The following is a 21,289-nucleotide window of genomic DNA, read 5'->3' as shown; positions in this document are numbered from 1 at the left end:
GAGAAGGAGGGCATGGAGAGGGGCACAGAGGCCTGGCACAAACGTGAAGGGGAAGTAACCTCAGAGCGGCTTAGTGTTTTCATGCTGCTTCATAGCGTCTCTCTGATCCCTCCTTCCATGGGGCTCTTTCCTTGTCCAGGAAGGGGGCAGGTGGGCAAGACAGACCAATGGGGGCAGCAGAAGATGGAAGGAAGTCATTCCCCTGCCCAGCAGCATGAAGGAAGTGTGTCCCACAGTGCTGGGACAGACATGAACCTTGGGCACATAAACAGTGCCTGACCTCTGCCCCCTCCCCAGGAACTCGTTTGCTGGTAGTGTTCAACAGGAGCCTGCTCGACCCAAGCTGCAGCTGGTACTGCAAGTCCTTGCTACTTTGCCAGCCTCCTTCACAGTGCGGGGCTGGTGGCCAAACCCTCTCCCATGGCAGACCGGAGGTGTCAACACCCTGCTGGTCCCCCGCCCTGCGCCAACACAGTCTACCCCCTCCCACGTTCATCTGTGGGCAGAGTGCAGGCCCCTCTCTCCCCTGCAGACAGGAGTGACAAGGACAAACCTGGCAGGGTTTAAAGTACTGAGCTGAAGCACCAGAAGAGCAGTTCAGAGGGGGCCACCCAGCCCTTGTGGCTTGTTCCCTGCTCATCACCTGACACCAAGTTGGCTCTACCGTGCTCTCATGCCCCCGCCCCGGAAGAGGACTAGTGTCGAGATGCGGATGGAGCACAGGAGCCCGGTGCCCCTCTCTCCCTGGCGGTGCATGACATGGGGGGGCGGGAGGGAAAGGGGGGAGGCAGTTTCACTGAGGTAGCGGAACCAGCACTTCCACATAGTTGAGCGGGAAGAACCCGGATTGACCGTTGATCATGCCCTCGTACCAGTTTTCATCGATCTGGTTGGTCAGCGTGATGATGTCGCCCTCCTTGAAGCCTAGCTCGCCGTCGTTTTCGGGTTCAAAGTCATAGAGTGCCTTGCAGCAGGGCTGGTCCAGGTGAGCTGGGGGAGACAGAGCAGAATGAGGCTGGCACCTGGATCATGGCAGCTCATGTGGACCCAGACACTTCAAACAGCCTTTCCCAGGGCCCCCTGGTCACCACCGCTCTCCTTGCAATCCTCCTCTACTGGGCAGAGGGTGGGAGCTCTGACTGGTGGTCCACAGCAGAGGCGAGATCCCAGGGCAATGCCAGCCCAGCAGGTCCATTTCCTGCCAGGCAGAATAGTCTCTTCCTGTACAGCTCTGGTTTTAAGAGCCTGGCCGAGTGCACTGCCCCAGGTTTGCCTTTTCAGTCTATTACAACAACTCCCTGATGAGTGTTCAAGCCACTCTACAGCCTACGGACCGTCCCCACCAGCTTGCTGGCTTCTCTGCCCTCCTGCTCCAGGCATCTGTTTTATGGCTTTCCTCAAAACTCAGCCCCCACCACACCCCCCTAATCCAGCCCTGCTGGTTGCTCTCTCAACTCCATCCAGTTAATAAAAAAAGGTAGCTAGACTCCAGCCAAGTGAAAGTTAGCTGCAGGCAGAAAAATGCAATAAAAACAAGGCTGTTTCCCTTAAATCAGAAGGGAAAGAAAGTTTTTCACTCTTGCTCAGAGGGGAAAAAATGTAAGTTTTCTAGTAGGGAGGTGCAACCTTCTACCAAACGGCCAGGGAGGATGTCTGGAGCACGTGGGCAGAAGCCAGAGGAGTGCCAGTTACCTCCTTGAACACCAGCCCAGGGTAGCAGGGGAAGGGGCAGCCTCTTAACCTGGCCTGAGGGCTGTGCAATGCTGCAGCAGCTCCTAGAGGACTTGAGACCATTTTTAGAGTCATCAGCAGAAGGAGCCTTGGCAATGAGCCAGATCAGTAATAGATGGGGACATTAAGGCACAAGGTCACGAAGCTTCCTCTGGTAAAAGGAAACCCAGGGCACCTGGGGCATTTCACAGTGGGTTTAAGTCAGTGTGTTGGCCACAGGCTGGGATCCAGGTCTTCAAAGCACTTGCCTCTTTACCTGCACCCTGGCCTTTTACTCCAGATGCTTTTCAGGACTGGCCTGGATGTAACCTTAAGTGACTATTCAGGGATCTGCCTGCAAGGTCCATTAACTGTCCAGGGCTGCCTGTTGCATGAGCCTAAGCAACCCAGCCTGTGGAATTGGAGGGGAACAACTGCAGCCCTAGGCAGGTTTCCAGGCTCTGTGGCTGCAGCTCCACCCAGCATTGCTCTGGAGCTGGTCAGGCTGATGGAGGCATGAGATGCTTTTCTAAAGGGCTGGGGACAGAGTTTCTGATGAAGCTTCCAGAGGAAAGAAGTAACCCAAGGCTGGAGAAGGATGTGGGAAATCTTACAAGCAGCAGCATCAGGAGGTCCACCTTTCACAAGACTTCCCAAATGAACCCTGCCACTTCCCAGCTCCAAAGATTCCCCACCACCAAGTGAGCTCCTGGCCTGAGGAACCAGCATCCAAGCCAAGCCCAACACCTGAGAACACGCAGCAGGAAGCACGGCACAACCCCGTGCCAAGAGTCTCCCTGACCTGGGCTCTGCAATGACATTCCTCCCACAAACTTACTCTCTGGAGCTCTATTTTGACATAACCTAGCCCACAACTCCCAAAACCGAATGCAGTCCAACCCCATCTCCCGCCTGCTCAATCCATGCACCCGTGTTCAAGAACCACTCCGGCATTTCCAAGCAGACCCCTCTCCTGCCCGAACCAAGCATAAGAACCTGCTCTCTTTCCTCCCTGGAACAGATCCACTGATCTGCAGTGTCCTACCCCAAACTCACCACAGCTCCTCAAGAGGGAACCACTCCAGTTCTCCACTGCTCTCTTCTGTTCAGAGATTAGGCTACAAACCCTGCACAGTATGTCCAAGCATTATTGGCTCTGTCACCAGCTCTGGGCTGCGCTGCTGTGACTGCAAAAGCCCAGAGGTGCAAAAGGAAAAGAAGGGGTGGAAGCTGGATGTGCCATTTGTAACAGTAACAGGTTGTCACCAAAGGAGCTTCTCATTTCCTTTGTGGTCAGAGACTTGCATGGGCAAGGCAGAATATCCATGTGTATAGGTTACATTATCCAAATGCCTTCACCACATGTATCTGGTGCAGGAAACTCTCAGTATTTAGCCTATAAATCGAATCACACATGGGTCCAAACCTTCTCTACAGCTACAGCCAAGCCGTCCATGTCAGGTGCTAGAGGGGCAAGAATCAGCTCAGATTTTTATTGCTGAACAAAGCACAGCAAACTTTGGCTGACAAAGTGTTAGTGACTCCAAACAGCAGCTAGCGTGTGGAAGGAGAGAGCAGAGTGAGAGCCACGTAGCATGCGGTGGGGGGGAACTCACAAATATTCCTGCTTGGGATCCGGGATGGCTTGTCAGATCGGAAAGAGGAGGAAGCTGCTTCCAAATAAAAAGAAAGAGACATGCTTAAAAACAACATTGCAAGGAAATCCCTTGGTCACCCCCAGAGGAGAGAGCAGTTAGAAGTGTGGGGTGGGAGAGGGAGGGGATCCTACACGCTGGGTTTGGCAGAGGGGCTGGAATGCAACATGCAGGGGATGGAGGGAGGGAAAAAGTGCCCCCCCATTCCTATCTGCCACTCTGAAACAACTACCAGCCTGCCACAGGGCACTGCCCGAGCCTGGGCACTGCCTGCTGGACCCAAGGGCTGTGATGGCAGAAGGCCCCAGCTTCAAAGCATCTCTGCTACCTTTGGGCTGTCTGAGGCACATGCAGCAGAGGAACCCTTTCATCCGCCAGGTACAGCAAATCCCCTCCATCCCTTTGAGGGCTGCTGCTTGCCAGACCAGTGACCACAAGGACAGCACACACCGGACCTCATTACCTGAAACTTTGGGGGCAGGATTGCAAGCGAAGCCCCCGTTGGACTGGTCGGTCTCTCCAAAGTCATACGTCTCTCTGGGCTTAGGTTTATACTCCCGCTTGGGGCGTGATGAGGCCTCTCTCATTCTGGAGAAGCAACAGAAACGTTAAGTCATGCAGTGTCTGTGCACGATCCACAACGCCAGGAGGAACAGCAGATCACCTGCACCCCCTGCCCCAGAATCAGTGGGAACTTTTTCATTGGCCAGCGGGAAGCAAATTCAACCTGCGTGGCAGTAAGGGGCCTGGATCTTGGCTCTGACTTGGAAGGAACCTGTTCGAACCCATTTGTAATGTAGGTCATTGGGAAGTGGGACCTCACCAGCTGACTACGGCCAAGGCTATGGTGGAAGCCACCTCTCCCTCGCATCATGTGTCACTCCCGTGATTTTAGCTGAAAGAACCAAAATATCCTCTATGGCAGAGCCAATGCAGAGCTAAGTCTCCACCATTCTCACTTCAGATACAGACGTCTCTGTCCTGTGTTGATCCCACACGGTTAGACACCATGGCTTACACCCCCTGCATCTCCCTCCTCCTGGGGCTGCATCAGGCTGTGCTGCCAACAGGTCAAAGGACATGAGAAAGACAATTGGAAATGGAGAAGCAAGTGCACAGGGAGGCACCTTGATTTGGACACAGCCAGACCCCAAGCACCTGGCTGTTCTCTCCAGCCAACTCAGCACTTCCTTTGGGACCCGTTTTAGACAGAGGACAAAATCACAGCCGTTTTGCAGTGGGGAGGAGAGCCAGGATGGCCAAAAGGCTGTACCTTACCCATCTCTGGGGCTGACCCACATATCCTGGACATGCCATGTGAGAAAATACCGTCCCGTCCCATAGATGGAGTTACAGAGCTCCCTATCCACATCGGAGCAAGTACCCAGAGGGTCCACAAGAGGCTGGGTTGGACACACACGTTACTACTAGTTGTGAATCCATTTGACAAGGCTTTTGCCTACTGTCAAAGGGGTGCAACTTGAACAGCTGGGCTCATGCCCCCACAGCAGTTTACACAGCTCTCCCCATCTGCCCTGCTTCTACATCTGTCTCGATAGGCAGGCCAGTCTGGCAGGAGCTTTGGTTGCATGGCCCAGGTGAAATCAGATATGGGCACCCTGGATCTATTTTCATCACCTTCCCCCCCCAAGCAGAGGTCTGCTTCTGCCTCACAGAAGCCCTCCTAGGTCCGCACGGACAGCGAGCCTGCGTGCCCCACACTCGTGCTCTCTGCAGTCCCCGACTCTCTGGCCGGCAGGGGCCGCTGCTGCAGCAGCCTGTGTTCTCCAGTTTCTACAATCCTTCCAACTCTGGCCCAGGTTTAATTTAAACCAGGGCCTGTGTTTGCTTGTCGATTCCCATCCATGACAGAGGAACGAGCACAGAGCAGTGTTAGCAAGCCACCCAGAGAACAGGAAACTGCTCTATTGACACCAGGAACACATATGCTGAAAAGAGGACAGGGCCAGGCATAACCTGAAGGCCCCCATCTCCCCATGATGGAGCTTGGAGGAGGTGGCAGAGCAGCAGGAAGAGGGAAAAAGTCAGTCATGGACATTACATGAGCCTGTCCTCCAGCAATTTTAACAGCAGTTCAACGGGGCTGGGCATCTTGGCATCAACCTTGGCCTGCTCAGACATCCCCCAGAGGGTGAATGGTGAAGGGGGCCCAGCAGGCAGCTCAGCAAGGCTCTAGGGTTTTAGCTCCTATGCAGGGCACAGGAAATACTAGGCCACCTCAAAGCACTGCCTTATTTTAACACATGGGGAAACTGAGGCGTGTACTGGGATACAAATTGTCCAGCATCACCCTGAAGGCCAGTGGCAGTAACAGCCTCACACCCAAGTCCCAGTCTGCCCAGTGAGCAACAGGTAATCCAGCTATCAGTCATAACACAAGAGAATTGTTAAGCTGCATCCAGGGTCTCTCCCCACAGCAGGACAGGGCAGTTCTTTGCAGCACAGGACCTGGGCCCAGTCTAAGCAATGTGAGAACTGGGACTTCCCTTAACTCACCTGAGAGCCTCCCACAGCTCAGCACCCCATACCACCAGTGAGCCATTTCCCCTTCCCATAGACTTGAGCCTGGGTTTAACTCCATCCCATTTCCTTTGGAGCAGCTCTGATCCCTCTCCCCTTGGCGTTTGCCTGCTTTCTCAAACTGGGGACAGCCCTGGCCCTGGTAAGTGCTGACCAGAGCGGTAGTGATCTAGCCCTTTCATTTGCTTTGTGAGTCAGTCTCTCCAGTGGAGGAACAGCCCAGTCAGCGTTCCCAAAACAGCTAGAAGTAGCTGAAGTATAAAAGGACAAAACTTAGCGCCACGTTTCAAAGGGCAGCAAGGATTTGGTTGGAGCACAAGGAAAATTACATGCTGCGTGGAGGGGGCGGAGGCAAACTTAGCAGGGGGTTATTAAGTTGGTTGCTGTCTGCAGAACTGCACGCCCAGTACTGATCCCAAGTAACACAGGCTCTCACTGCTAAACACACAAGGGTAGTCCTCAGCCCCAGCCAAGATTTCTTCCTGCCCAAGAACACAGTCCCTCGGACAAGGCTTGTCTTCTGCTCCTCCGAGCCAGGCGCTGATCTGTGTTCCATTTGTGGGAGCGAGCAACGCGTTTCATTTTTAACACTGCAAGGGACTTGTGGGAGTCATGTTTGCAGCCGTTTGCTAGGATACCCAAATGTAAACAGAGCAGGAGTTAGCATCTGCAGGAGTGTGCAGATGCAGCAGAAAAATCAGCTGCATCTGCTCCACTGTGCCCTGAGAGTGCGCTTTATCCCAACACAATGTTTTTAGACTATTAAATATTACCTCCCTATACCCTCCACATTTCTTCTTCTGTCTCTTCCACTTGCTTGCCCCATCCTTAAATACATAACTCTGCAGGCACCTTTCCAGCTTGCCTGTTTGACCAGCAAGCAGCATAAAGGATTCCTGCCTGGTGCTTTTGGGTGCTCCTGTAATAAATGGATCTAGGTATTCATGGATCAATCAGGATGCCAGGCAACCGAGTCAAAGGGTGCTAGGATGGTGCTAGGATGATGCTGTGTGACCCTTTTGATACCAGAGGAAGCAGAACTTGAGACAGGATCAACTCAGAAGTGGTAACAACTTTATGGATGCACCTTCCACCTCCAACTGACCTACAGGGATGCAGTCGCTGATGATGATAAAGCTACCTGAAAAGGGGCTTGTCCTAGGGAGTAATTTCCCAGGAGCCAAGCACATACTGGCACAAGGCTTCCCAGCAGGTCAGTACCGGGGCCTGTAACTACTCCAGGAGGCCTCACCTGCGCTTAAGTTTGTCCGTGAGCTCGTCCAGGATCTGCACTGCCTGCCTGTGGTAGTCCAGCTGGGCTTCCACCAGGGCTGAGAGCTGGCTCACTTGCTCAATCTGCAAGAATTGCAATGTGCAGTGAGCAAGTAGGGCAGGACAAGCCTTCCACAGCACAAGGGTTTGGGCGCCAGGAAGCCCTGCGGAAAGCACTTGGCATTTATATTTGGGTCAGGCGCAAGAGGCCAGTCTTTGCCAAGGCATGGAGCACAGTGTCTGTAACTTGCCACCTCTGGGGAGACAGATTCATGTCTTTCTGAATGCCTGTGATTCATGTCACCCACATCCTGGCCGTTCAGAGACTCTGAGCAGCTTCAGGCCAGTGAAATAATCGGTCTCTCCTCAGAGCCAAGGGTTGGGTTGGTAGGGATGGGCTGCAGGACATTTCCAAAGCTGCCTGGTAAAGGCCCAGCACTGGAATAACAGGAAGTGCTGCACGATAATTATAGGGATAGATGGGCAGGATCAGGTCTACTGAGTGCTAGAACAGCAGCCGGCCCTACCCCAGAAGGGAAACCCCCCCCAGCCCCCCTCCAAATCCTGCATTCCCTGTGGAAGTCGAAGCTCCTTTGCCCCAGGGCACACTCACGTCAGTCTCTAGGAGGTTGTGCATACTTGTCTCGGCTACTTCCTTCGACTCCTCAAATTTCTCCATGGCCTGTCGCAGTTCCTCATCCGGGATCTTTCCCTGACGTTTTTTCTTATAGTCAAAGTCCAGACGCCTGCCCTCCAGCTTCTTCAGGTGGTGCTGAGGAAAGACCAGCAGTGATAGGTAAAAAAAACAAAAAACCCCAAGACCCACAAGCCAGAGGTGCCCAAACATCTCCCAAACAGAAGGCCACCATGGCAACAGTCCAAAAGCACAAAGAGAGCGGGTCAGGACCGAGGTTCAATGGCAGGGTTGAGTGGACAGTGGAGATCCAGTTCAGCAGAGGACGAGTCCTAGGATTCTGGAGTCAGCTTTACTACTTCAAAACAGCTATAAAGCAGTTGGCAAGAGGATACATTTTTCTCCACGTTCTGGTCACAAACTGGAGGGGAACCAAACTGCTGCACGTAGCACAGGGCTGGTTTCCATAAATCAATCTGAGAAGAATGTGCGGCTGGCCCCCTGCCTTCAGCTGGGCTGTCAGGGGCCTTTGAGAGAGAACCATTTGGGTGCAAGCCCTTGGCTTGGTGCAACTATTAAAACTGCAACCTTCTCAGGACACAGATTGATCTGTAGGGGATTTACACCATCTGAAGGTGCTCAGGGAATATACACTATAGCTAGCTTGGGAGCTGCATCTCTTCAGCAAAGAGGGCTGCTCTGACAGGAGACCCGTGTGGGAAGGAGGAAGCTGCTGGGGTTTTCCAGAGGATACAGATGTGAGCAAGAGAGAAACTGGCACACCCTGCATCCCAAACCCATGAATCTCAGATGTTGGGACAATGGAGCAGGGACTGTTGATATCTGCATAAGGCAGTCCAATGCTCTGACATCCCAGGGACCTCCAGTGCAGAGCTCCAAGTACCATCAGCTCTGGGTCACAGGAAGCCAAAAGACCATGCGGAAGGTAGCAAGGAATGCAAGTGAACCTTGAAACACTTCCAAGAAAATTCCTGCCTTGTGCCCTGGTTAAGCAGCAGCAGCAGCAGTAGCAGCGGCTGAACAGACTGGGACAATATGCTAGTGGCTGAGAGGACAAGTTGAGAAAGCAGGTACAACACAGCGTAACAACAGGTACTGTGCAAGTCCACCGGGACTCCCACAAAGACACTGGACAGGAGCACCTGCTCTAAAGAGCTCAGAGAGAGCATGCAAGTGCATCTTGGTGGTTACCTGGATCTCTTTGAGGTCTTTGTCACACAGGTTCTGGAGGGGGTCGACAAAGTTTTGCTTGACTTCAATATCTAGCGAGTCCTTCACCTCAGCCAACCGCTTCATAGATTCACCAGCATCAAGAAGTGCATCGCCTTCAAGAGAGAGAAGGAAGGGGAGGAAGAGGGTGACAGAAGAACAAGGCAGTTAAAACAACGCTGGAGTCCGTGGCAGGTGCATGCAGGGCCATTCTGCCGAGACACTCAGCGTGCGCCGGCCCCATGTTATGGATCAGAACAACTGCACTGTCCTGATAGGAGCAGCCGGAGGAGCATGGTGGAGAGGGGCTTAGCAGGGTTGGCGGGGCTGAGATTTGGTGGTCTGCACTTCTATTCTGTAACAGGCCGCGGACTTGGGCCTAATCCCTTGGTGCTTCAGTTTATACATCTGAAAAATACGGATAATCACTACTGAGTTCAGAGGAAGAAAGGCATCAGGAAACAGTGCCTATATGAAATGGCTGAGTTCTCCGATGGAAGGCATTACAGAAATGAGAAAGCAAATCTCCAGACAGTCTTAGTATTAGGCTCGCAGCATTTTGGAGACTTACTTTAAAAGTCATTCTCCAGATGCTGGCAGCAACCCAGGCGATTTTATTTGTTTGTGTTTAGCCTGTTAAGTAGACTTTATTACCCCCTCAGACTAAAGGTCTTATAAAAGTTGTAGTCTTTAACACTACAATGCCCCATCGTTTCAGTTCTCTCTCCAGCTCTCACCGCAACTGCACTGAAGCCAGACAGGCTAGTAGTGGAAGCATTCTTATTCATAAATAAGCCTTTTTTAAATTCCAAGTGGAAGCTTTATGAATTAATACACTATTCCTACGCCCCGTTTGCATTCTGCTGGGGAATATAAAAGTGGAATGGACCATAAAGTGAAATTACAAAGCTAAGTTTGTTAACTCAGAAAGAAAAAAAACCCACGAGTCAAAAGTAAGTTTTTAAGAAGTTCTTTTCATGTTAATAACCCCAGAGATATTGCACCAACAGGAAAATACCGTATTAAAAAGGCACCATTATAAACCTAGCAGTGTTCCTTTAAGGAGAGAACCATGTCCAGTGTGGTCCTCAGAAGAAGTCTCCTCCTGCTTACTCTTTTACAGGCTGAACTGAACCACAGCAATGGTTCCTCCAGCCTATGAGAGATCCAGGGCTCCAAATCGGCCAGAGGAATCCCATGAGACAGCTCCTGCTCCCGCAAGTATCTATAGCCCTTTAATTTTCCAGGGCAAGAAAGGCTGTGCTCCATGCTATAAAGCAATCAACCAGCTGCAACAGTATTGAACCCAGTCACGTGGGGAAGCTGCAGTGTTTGGGTGGATTAATATTTCTGTCATCAAATGCTTTTCCCCCCTCCCTCCACTACTCCACAAGTCACACATGGTTTGTTTCATGGTAATGAGGCATTACCACACGGAAAGATTTCTTGGCTGTGGCCTCTTTGCTTTCCTCTTGCCGAAAATTGCACAGCAGGACTTCCTCATCTCTCCCCCCCACAGCCCAGTTTCCATGACAAATCTGCTCAATTTGAGTTAAAAGGTACTTTCTAGACCTACATTCCTACCAAGGTCCAATTAAAGAAAAAGATGATCTATGAAGCAATGCACTGGGCAGGACCTCAGGAGAGCTGCACTCTGCTCCCCGCTCTGCCATATGCTTGGGGTGACTGTGGGCATCACTCTCTGCCCCTCAGTGACCTACTGGAAAAATGGAGATAGCACCTTGCCCCAGAGGCATGCTGCGAGCATATGTTAACTGTCAAATGCAAGGCATCTAGATCAAGCAGTGGTGGGGGCCACAATGAGTTGCATCAGCTCTAGCACTCCTTCCAATCATTTGAGACAGCCTCTCCCACCCCATCCACAAGCAACACACCTGCAAACACGGCCTAACCCTACCTGGTGCCAAGAGCTTCCTGCTTTGGGAGCACAGGCACTTACACCACACAAGTTCAGGCCCTGAACTAGAACTTGGGCAGATATGCATCTGATCTGAATGACAGAATTTCATTTTCCCAAGACTGCAACAAGTCTCTATCTCAAGAGCTTGTTTGGCACAAGAGATGGCCGATCTGATTTAGAAAACATAGTTAAACCAGGTCAGAGTAGGAGAAGAACAGCCAGAGCCAGTTTAAGAGACTAGTTAATGTAACACGAACTCCAACTGACTGCAGTGCCTTTAAAGCATTTCCACCGTCTCCCTACTCCTAGTCAAACTGTAGTTTCCCCACTTGCAGAACAACAGGTCAGCTTTGTTCTTTCCCATATCTGACCCTCTGCTCTGTCAGAGGTTGGCAAGGAGGTTTAAAGGGAACTCTACAAAGGGAGTGGAGTCCTTAGCAACTCCTGCCCGTGCCAACCAGCCACACAGATCAGCTCAGAGACACTCACCAAAGTTGGAGTCTTCGCCCAGCTCTTTGCCATATCGGATCATGCACTCCCCCAGAAGCCCCTCTGACTGCGGGTAACCGGGGTTCTTCACCTGCCCACGGATCTTCGACACGGTGTTGAGCATCGTGAGCTTGGCTCTGGAAGCTGGCATGAAGAAACAGCCACATCTGTGTTTGCAATTAGCTTGGCCTCACCAGCACACACAGACCACTGCCAACTATTCCCCTGCACCCCCCTTAAAATTACTCCAGTAGCCAAGAAAACCTATTGTCTCAATCTTCCAGAAATAATCGCTCGCTATAAAAGATTCCTTCTAAAATAGCAGGCAGAAAATAGCTCAGCTGAGCTTGCCAGCCAAGTCCAAGAGGAGCTCCCCAGCCCTCCTGCAATCCCAGGAGTGTGTTGTTAAACAAGCTGCCTGGAAGTATGCAGGAAGGCCAGCAGGCTCCAGAAGAAGTGACAACTGCAGGGTCCCCTCCCTCATCCCAGGAGACAGCTTTCCATTTCTAGGCATCCCTATCTCAGGAGGCCTCATTCAGGGAATCTCTAATCTGAGGAAATGGGGAATATTTGATAGCTGAGTAGATTTCCTGGACTTGTAGAAAGTGCCACAGGGCTCAGGCTGCCTTTGAAAAAGTATAACAGAGGGGGATGGGGAGAAGTGATGGCCACGGTCACAACTTCAAGATGCTTGCATCAGCTACTGGGTACACGTGGCACCAGTGGACACTCCACCTGCTCAACCAGTCGAGAACAGGCTAAGCCAGCATGTCACCAGACAGCATCAATGCACACAAACCAAAGTCCTCACCCTGCTCCTATGTGACAAAGCTAGCAGGACAGAGCTGACCGCAGGGGCTTACCTGGGTTGGGCTGCAGGTATTCGATAGTTCTGGCCAGCACTTCTGTGACCGCCTTGCTGGTAAGGTCCACTTTCTGCAGGAGAAAGACAACCCAAAGCAGTGAAATTCAGTCAGGACACAGGTTGTATACATGAAAGGGGCCCAGGGAACCAGGCTGTTCCCATCTCACCTTTTCCATTTCTTTGAAGTCATCGTCAAGCTTGGTCCCTTCAGCTCCTCCAACCTTCTCGCTGACCAGCTGCAGAGACAGCATGCAATGGAGAAAGGGTCAGTCTCGCCAGGGGCTTTTCCATGAGGACTCGGATCAGGCTTTTCTTCCCCCAAAGGCAGCCCCAGGTATGCCTAACATGGCTTAGACTTCGGGTGTTGCAACGCTGCTCAGCACCTGCTCCCCTTATGGGACTCAGCGATCGAAAGCTCTGTTTCACTCCACAGACAAAACCATGCCATGCAACTGGACAAGAGGCCTTGCAAGCCGGGCAGAGCTCTAGATGCACCACACCTGGCAGGCATAGCTGCATGGTGCCACGCCAGGGGAAATCCACTGTATGCAAGTGGGACTCCTGACAGCTGAGCACCTGGGGATTGCTCCCAGTAGTGTTGCCCACTGGAACGTCTGAATGTATTTTCTGATACGAAGCCCTGCGAGCTGGACTAGTCGCATGGTGCCACTCTGTTTGTGGGATGGAGAGGAGGCTTTGCAAAGCTGCATCCCTGAATTCCAGCACTTCAGGAAATGTCCCCATCATCAATGGCCAAAACTGGTAGGCATTTTTTGGCCAGGGGAGGGAAGAACTGGAAAAGTGAAATTGGTAGAGACTTTGCAAATCACAGTTTCAAGCAGCTCTACCATTCTCCAGAGCTCAAAAGCTGGCTGATGGCATCCACTCCAAAGACCCCTACCTCTGCCCATTCTCTCATCACACCCTGGATAAATTATTTCCCAGACAATGGGAAGGAACTGCTGGGGGAAAAGTGGCACAAAAAACCCCAGCAGGGAGAAATGGGGCAAGATGGTGAACTGCTGATAGGAGGAAGACAGCTTCAACAAATCCCAATTCAACAGAATACTCCAAAATCCCCAATCCCATCTCACTGACAGACACTCAGGCACCCAGGAGAAGCACTTTACCCAAAGCCTCTCAGCAAATTAGCAGAATTGGCTGTAGAAGAAAATAAGACCTCCTGGAGTGACAGATAACAAGTCCCTGCAACTGTGACTGGGAGAGTCACTAGCCCTGTTGCTATAGGAGTTTGAGCCAAGTGTTTCGTCCATGACATCCTCCTGCTTTTTCAAGAGAAGACAGAAGTCTGCACAAACTTTAGCCAACCCTGCAAGACTATTTATCCAAAAGCCTGTGGCGTCTGCTCCAAGGTGAAGGCTTGGATGAGGCACTAGAAGCAGAGCTCCCTTTGATTGTCCAGACAGAAAGGCATCTTTTACAGAATTAAATCCATCTAAAACAGTCTCCTTCCCTGCAGTCCAGACTCAAAACAGGAATGGTTTTGAGCTGCCAGGCATAGAGACCCCAGGGGAAGCAGCACGCAGAGCTCAAGTGACAAAGGGAACACAAGCCTGCTCTCTCTGCACCACCCTCTACCCCCATGCCATGTCAAGCATGGTCACTACAGAGGATTTAGCGACACTGTCCTGCACAGCGAGTTCTGCCTTAGAGGATTCAGCTCCTCTTGGGAAGACAAATGATCGGAGCTGAGGATCCGCATTTCTACCCTCCCACCCCGAAAGTAGCAGAGAATCCCCATTCCCACACTCCAAAGACGCAGGGAAGAGAAGCCAGATAATGCCCCTCTTCAAAGGTTACCAGTACCAGCCTGCAAGGGTATGTTCAGATACAGAGGTGCTAAACATTGGCAAATCAGAGCACACTCAGGACTAGCAGAAAAGTATGGAAGGAGGAGCTATATATCTTTTCCTCCCTACAGCAGTTATCCTTTTGGAACGGTTTTCAAACCCTCAGCTGCAGAGACAGCACAGGGCTCCATGACGTGCAGGGGGGCTGGACCCAATGATCTGTAAGGTCCCTTCAAACCCCTAACAACTATGAAACAGATAATAGTTCAATAAAACAGAAATAAGGAAAGAGCATTTACAGGCCTAACTGCAGGAATGGGAAGTGAACTGCTTTGAGGGTGTACAGAAGGGGCTGCGGCAGACAGAGGTTGCTGTATTTATTCACAGACTTTACAGACTGCATGTGGGGGACCGAGGCTTTTGCTGCTCATCCAACAGGACTCTCAGACCCAGGCTATACTTGCCGTGGGGGAGCCCGGGGCACCCGTGGAACATGGTGGTCCTGATCATGCAGGAACATCTGGCTGTTCGGCCTCACAAAGCTGCAACTGCTCACCTCAAGTCAGAAGTCTCCTTCCACAGAGAGAAGAGCAAAGGAGTAGTAAGCGAATCTTTAAATGGAAACGGAGAACCAGGGAAAGCACAAGCCTAGAAAGCTGCTGCTAGTTGAATTAGGCTGGGGCACGATGGGCGAGTGTAGTTATTTCTTTAAAAGCATTCTGCTGATCAGCTCTACCATGCCACACAGGGCGTTTGCATGGAGATAACCATCCCTATCTGCTGGCAAGCAGTAGGCAACAAGAGCCTGACCTTTTACTTTTTCTAGGAGACTGGTTTGTTGCTCAGTACCCCCAGCACACACTTCGCCAGGCCAACTCCTGAACTGGGAACAAAAGGGAAAAAAAAATATTTTTTCACTAAAGAAGCTACAAAGGTTTTTCTCCAGGGTGACAGGGAGGGAAGAGAAGAGGGGAAAGACTACCAGTCTCTGGCTTTTTCCTTTCCTTACACTGATGGGCAAAGGGGAGCAGACACAGGTCATTCTCAATTGCAAGGTGACCCTTCCTGCAGCCCGCACCGAGCAGCGTGAGCCGACCAGACAACTGCGCTGCCATCCTCGGAGCTGACCAGGGGCTAGTCACGTGTGCTAGCAGCGCAGAGACCCTGGGCACCAAGTGCTGATGGAGACGAACACCGCCTCTATTATGCAATGCGTTTGGAAAGGTGGGTCTAGCCCTGTGCAGTCCAAAACTGGAGTTTTTCCCACCCACTGACTTTCTGCCTAGGAGACTGTGCAGAGCCAGAACAAGCTTCGAATGCAAGCTGGACCCCTGCGGCAAAGCGCTGTTACATAGCACAGTCAGCTGGAGGAATTTAAACCTCCCCAAGAAATGAGGGGGAGGAAATTCACTCAGAGACTAGTTTAATCCTCCTTCTGATAGTAAAAAAAAAAATTTCTCCAGGTGCCCCTGCTGGGTGTGAAGAATGAGGCTATGGCTGGCACCCTACAGGCTTTAATTAAATCAGGAGGCTTCCTTTGGAGAGGAACAAAGAGGGCTGATGGAGCTATCCATCCCCACCGGGCAATGATGCCACAATGCCAACCCCCAGCCTCGCTGCTGTACACTCACGCTGAGAGGAAGGGTGCTTCGGATTTCTTCCCAGTTACAGGCGAGCGCTGAGTCTGAGCAAAGCTCTAGGAGATGCAAGTTTAGCCCAAATCTGAGTGGGGATAAACACCATACTGTACTACCTGGAAGGACCCTGCAAAGCCTGGTAAAGAGAAGGCTCCCTCCCATGAGGGATGAGGGGGAAAAAGCATGGGAGCACTAACCTGGCTTCTTTCCTCTGCCTCCCACACATCCAAATGTGTTGCCTTTAGCCTCCAGCACCCACCTCCAAGCTGTCTGATTCAGCACAGACCATTGGGAAGGGGAAAATGGAAGAGAAGACCCCCAGGATGACTGTCCAGAGTCTGACACAACTAATGTAAGCATGAATGGATGCAGGCTCTTGCCTCTCCTCCATACCGGCAGGGGGGCAGGCCACCCCTGCTCTGACCAGGGCGCTCCCAAGGGATCTGGCAAGGGCTGCTGAACAAAAGCCCTGCAACGTGTCTTCCTCCTGGCCCTTCCCATGCTCTTCCTGCTATTTTGAAACCGAACCACTGCAGCAAAGCAGAGGTCATGGGCTGCGATTCTGAGCATCAGAGAGGTCCAAAGGTCCCAAAATTACCCAGCCTCTATTCGCTGCTGGAACTTGACAAACAACACCAGGAGGTGGGTGAACCAGTCGGTCCAGAGGGCTGATGAGCCAAGAGCAGAAGCATGAATAAGTCGTGCCTTGTTTGCACGAGTCAGCTGACTGGAGAGACGCGACGGGCAGGCCAACTCATACTCCAATTCCTGACTTTTCCATCCCTGCCAAGATAGGGCAGACATGCCAGAACATCCACCTCCGCCTCCCAGGTGCCTGCAGTGTTTCAGGCAAGAAGCAAGATTTATTTAGCAAGTCTCCTGAACTGAACCACGCAAAGTAAAATGGTCCTTAAATAAAAGGAGGAAGAGGGCAATAAACCTGCGGAGCAAAGAGAAGCCATCAGAAGCACATACAGCTCAAACAAAGAGCAGCTGAAATGAGGAAAAATTAATTCTGTAAAAGAATAAGACCATTCAAAAAGGATGAGGGTCATTACCATACTGCCCAGGGAATACTGGGAGGTTGGCAGTGAGCAGACGAACTGTAATAAGCCCAAAACGTCCGTGTTAAAACATGGTTTTTAGTGTCCAGTAAAGTTGCGATGAATGTTCTGCCTGGCAGCTTGTCTAACACCTCTCCCCATGATATAGGCAGGCTAATAAAAGCTACTGCCAAACGCATCTTGCTTCCTGCATGATCTCTGGACCACCACAGACAAGGCAGAAATACCAAGCCAAGTCCCTCACCTGCTACTTCATAGCAGAGGTGGACTGTTTCCTAGAGCTAATATTTACAAAGCGACAGAGCTGTGTGCTGTGAAATGGCAAGGTATTTTCTGCCCCAACAGAAAGTGATCTGCCTGGGAGACCGTAAAACCAAGACAATCAAATGAAAGGGCAGGAGAAGACACACAGGGCCATGCTCAAAAGGAAAGGTTGGGAATAACTTTTACACATACCAGACACGTAGATAAATATTTAACTATTCAAATACACCCTAGATAGCTATGAGCTGAGATTAGAAAAGAACAGATAGGCACAAGTTACCACCACCCTGTTAACTGTTGCCGTGCTTTCATTATCAATGTGGTGGCTCCTGACCTCCAGAGAGGACAATAAAGAGCACTATTAGAAACCCGTTTTCACCACTGGAGAATCAAAGCCCCACAGAAACTGCAGATGGGAGAGATCCTGGTGGTCCTATCTACTCCCTCCCGTGGCACCAAGGAGCTGTTCCCTGCAGTACATTTCCAGCTGCTTTGTCCAGCTTTATTTTAAGTGCATCAAGTCATGGAGGCTTCCACCAGTTTCCTTCAGCAAAGGTGTGGGAACCAGAACAGGCAACATTTCCCTCTGTTATTTAAAAGAAAAAGGTGGGCTTGGTGGAAGGACCTATTGTTTAAGGCTGCTATTGCAATAGGATCGCAGAGCTGGAGAGGTAGGAGCAGCGTGTCTGTGCGGGGAAAAGGGAGGCAACATTACTCACATGTGTGCGCACATGCAACAGGGCGGAACAAATCCCCCCCCACAACTAACCCCCTCCACATCCAGCCTACGCAACTACTTTCCAGGAAAATGCACAGGAGAAACACTTGGTCGCTAATGATACAGCCAATAATTACAGACCAGGAAGCTGGAGGAAGCTGGTGAAGCAGATGACTACTAGATGACAGTGCCACGCACTTTGTCACCGAAACCTATAAGCAAAACCAGTTTAGAAATACCCAGCCCAACTCCAAGGCTCCTATTTATTGAGTCTCTTTGCCACGCTATCATTATTGTCCATTAATGTTCCCGTGATTACAAAGCAACACTAGGACAGAGGCAGCATGCTCTGCAGCACAGCAGGTGTGTTCAACCAGGATGTGCTCAAATACAATTGCAGCAGTAAAGAACAGCAGGCCCTGTGGACCTGCCAGATCTTGAGACCACTCCCCAGGAAGAAAGGGAAACAAAGAGTACTCGCAGAACAGGGTTTGCCATCCTGGTTAGGTCATTAGTAAAAAGTATCAGTGTACTGGCTGCTTCCAGAGACCTACCAATACAATATTAAAAAGAAAAGAAAAGAAGAGCTCAGTATCCAGTGCTGAAAACCTGCACGACTTCAAAGACAGGACTGTGATTTGGGGTGCCCGCATTTTTGGTTTGGAGACTAAAACAATTGAGAGAGGAGAAATCCAGAGCACTGTGCTCCCATGCCCACATCCTTGGAAAGCTTTTCCTGTTGCGTGGCAAGGGGGTCTGGGAAATTGAAGCCAGCGTCTTTCTGCCCCAATCTTCCTGCCTACTGCAACTCCTCCATGTTGTTTAATCTACTGGAGTCCTCTGATGTTCTGCTCTGTTTATGGGCTTTTAAATGACAATGAGTTAATAAATGCATAATACTGTGGGCCACAACCCTCCTTCCTCTCCCCCTCCCCGAACACCTCCCAGGACCCTTGCATTCTTTTGCCATGACAAACAATGAGCCCTATTTATAATCTATCAATAATATACTCCCACTGCATGCAAAACAATTCCCCACTACAGAACGGAAACGTTATGCTTCCGAATGCTGGCATATCAAAGCCTTCCTGGTCCCTACAGCAGCCCGATGAATGCCAATTCCCAACATGAAAGTTGAGGGAGAGGCCTGTGCAACTCCACCTTGCCACAGCCAATACAGAGCAAACAAGTCCTGGAGAAACCAGCCTTCAAAAGGATTTTGAAGGTCCTCCCATGTTTGGAGTCCAAAATCAGTATGCTCAGAACAACAGGGAAGTCCAGCAGACACACAAACACTCGCAGCAAGAGGTTAAGAAACTTCCTGTTCATGGAAGCTTAGATGCCTGGAAGCGCCAAGACACTGTTACACACATACAACGGCACGTTTCTGCAGGTTGTTCACATGAAAGCTAAATAAAGCCATCTTCTCCAGCCTAGCTCAGCAAGGGTAAGCTCTTCAGAATTGAATGTCGGTCATCTTTGCTGGAAGATGCTTGGTCATCTTCACTGGAAACCTCCTCACCACCGAGGCATCAGGGGTAGATACGGACGCTACGAATTCACCTGATCAATTCACACTGCTGCTACTGGCAGATCGTAGCTCTAAAATAGCTGTGCAGTCGTGGGCGCTATCACTTGGCCACACAGCCCGAGCACACCCTCTTGTTGCAGCATGCGACAGCTGCAGAGCTGGGATCAGCAGAGAGCAACCCACCTGCTCTCACAGGGTGAGAGATGTCTACAGCTTGCTCTGAATAAGGCTTACATGGTCTGGCAGGAAACAATGCCATAGCAGCACCATTTTTTAACAACTCTGACCTGCGTGTTCCCACGCTCTTGCCAAGTTTCCACCTCTGGCAGGGTAGCTGTGGATTGCAAGGCTCATGGTAAAAATAGTTTGGGTGTCTTATATATGCAGGAACATCTCCACAGAAAAGGTCTGAAACTGCCTATGCCAAGAAGGACCAAGGAATTTTAGCCTCTCTACCCGATGTGGACTCTGGGTCCAAAAGCAAGAATAAGAAGCCATTTGTCTAGGTCAGTGCTTCTCAACCTTTTAAGCAGCAAGTACCTCTTAACTTCTGAAAATTTAAATAAGTACCCCAAAACTCAATTTTTCAGGGGATTTTATATTTACAGAATAATGTGTGCAATATGTTGGAAGAAGGGTTGTGTATATAAGGCCGTGATATGACAGATGTCTGATCTGGAGTGGGTAGGGTTGCCACCTTTTACACCAGAGGTGCACAACTCAAGTACAAAGCTGGGCTAGGAGGTGATGCTGGCCAAAGCTAGAAGGGCTAAACCCAGTGCCATGCAAAGCGCGGCACACCAAATTATTACTGGGGAATTTAATTTTTTTTAATTGCACCAATTTTTTTTGCCATAGTTTTGAGAGGAGGAAGGGGCAAGAGAAAGGAAAAAAGGGAAAGAGAGAGAGTGTTGGGGTACCTGTGTACCCCAGGGGTATACATACCACAGGTTGAGAAACTATGGTTTTAGTTGATCTAAACTCACTGTGCATGCTGGATGGTATCCACAGCTTAAAGACAGAAAAAAAATGCAAGCCCCTTGAGTATAAGGCTGTCCATGCAATTTTTCATAAAGGACTTCCAGTGTTTTGCAGTCTTTTTATGCTTAAAGACATCCATGGCAAATTATTTAACACTTTTCAAATGGATGACAGATTGAAGGAAGCCCTTTGGTAGCAGTGGGCAAATCTGGGTGATGACAGATCAGCTTTACAACGCAGTGAAGTTTGTATCAGAGTGTTTCCCAACCAAGTCCAAAACAGAAGAGCGAAAATTACAACATTTGGTGCTTATCTCATCAATCATGCACAATTAGTGCTGACCCTACTATGAGGAAGTGGAGGACAGGGGAAAAAAAGAGAAACATGAATTGTATTCAGGAATGGTCCATCCCTGGGGTCCCCTGTCTCTAGGGGCTTTGCACAGCTATAGCCGTCTGTAATTCAAAGATGCGGGGGGGGAGGGAAAAGAGTTATTAGCACGATAGCAGTTACTCACATACCCTCACCAGATCTGGCCCTAAAAAGCCTGTGATCTGAACAGACAAGATAGACTAATGTTATCAGGAAAAATAAAAAGGTGCAGGGTGGGGGGAAGCAATTTGCCTAAGGTCAATGGCAAAGCTAAAAACAGAACTGCCACCTGACTTGATTTAAGCACTAGAACATTGCATCTCAGCTCTCACTTCTTCAGAGGGAGGGAGGGTGGGAGGACAGAAAAGCAATGAAAGAAAAAAAAAGAATCGAGAAGGCTCCATTTTCCAGTCTTACCACCTTGCAGTGCTAGACAGCAGCAGGACCACTATAACACGTAAGCATCCCTAACCCGCTGGAGCATCCGTGGCACCTTCATAGTTTCATAGGGTCAGAAGGGACCTGAGCAGATCATCTAGTCCGACCCCCTGCCATGGCAGGAAAGAGTACTGGGGTCAAACGACCCCAGCAAGG

The 21,289-nt window shown here is 50.5% G+C and overlaps 1 protein-coding gene across 3 annotated transcripts in view; it reads right to left on the bottom strand.

The window, feature by feature from the left end:
* Nucleotides 1–628: 628 nt before the first annotated feature.
* The window catches only part of SH3GL1 (SH3 domain containing GRB2 like 1, endophilin A2), a 35,477-nt gene continuing 14,816 nt past the window's right edge, over nt 629–21,289 (bottom strand). The window contains exons 2-10 of one of the 3 annotated variants that reach the window (XM_019557004.1): nt 12,485–12,553; nt 12,316–12,388; nt 11,453–11,596; nt 9,025–9,158; nt 7,792–7,950; nt 7,159–7,262; nt 3,829–3,953; nt 3,327–3,383; nt 629–990 (exon numbers count right to left, since the gene is read on the bottom strand). In XM_019557004.1, coding sequence (XP_019412549.1) covers nt 794–990; nt 3,327–3,383; nt 3,829–3,953; nt 7,159–7,262; nt 7,792–7,950; nt 9,025–9,158; nt 11,453–11,596; nt 12,316–12,388; nt 12,485–12,553 — 1,062 coding nt within the window. In that variant the 3' untranslated portion in view covers nt 629–793. The remainder of the gene's footprint in view (nt 991–3,326; nt 3,384–3,828; nt 3,954–7,158; nt 7,263–7,791; nt 7,951–9,024; nt 9,159–11,452; nt 11,597–12,315; nt 12,389–12,484; nt 12,554–21,289) is intronic. The other 2 variants (XM_019557005.1, XM_019557006.1) reach the window with 2 other exon arrangements.

The sequence above is a fragment of the Crocodylus porosus genome, unplaced genomic scaffold (genome assembly GCF_001723895.1).
Source record: "Crocodylus porosus isolate Cpor-Errol unplaced genomic scaffold, CroPor_comp1, whole genome shotgun sequence".
Classification (NCBI taxonomy): Eukaryota; Metazoa; Chordata; order Crocodylia; family Crocodylidae; genus Crocodylus; species Crocodylus porosus.
This window is presented reverse-complemented; position numbering and strand designations above follow the sequence as displayed.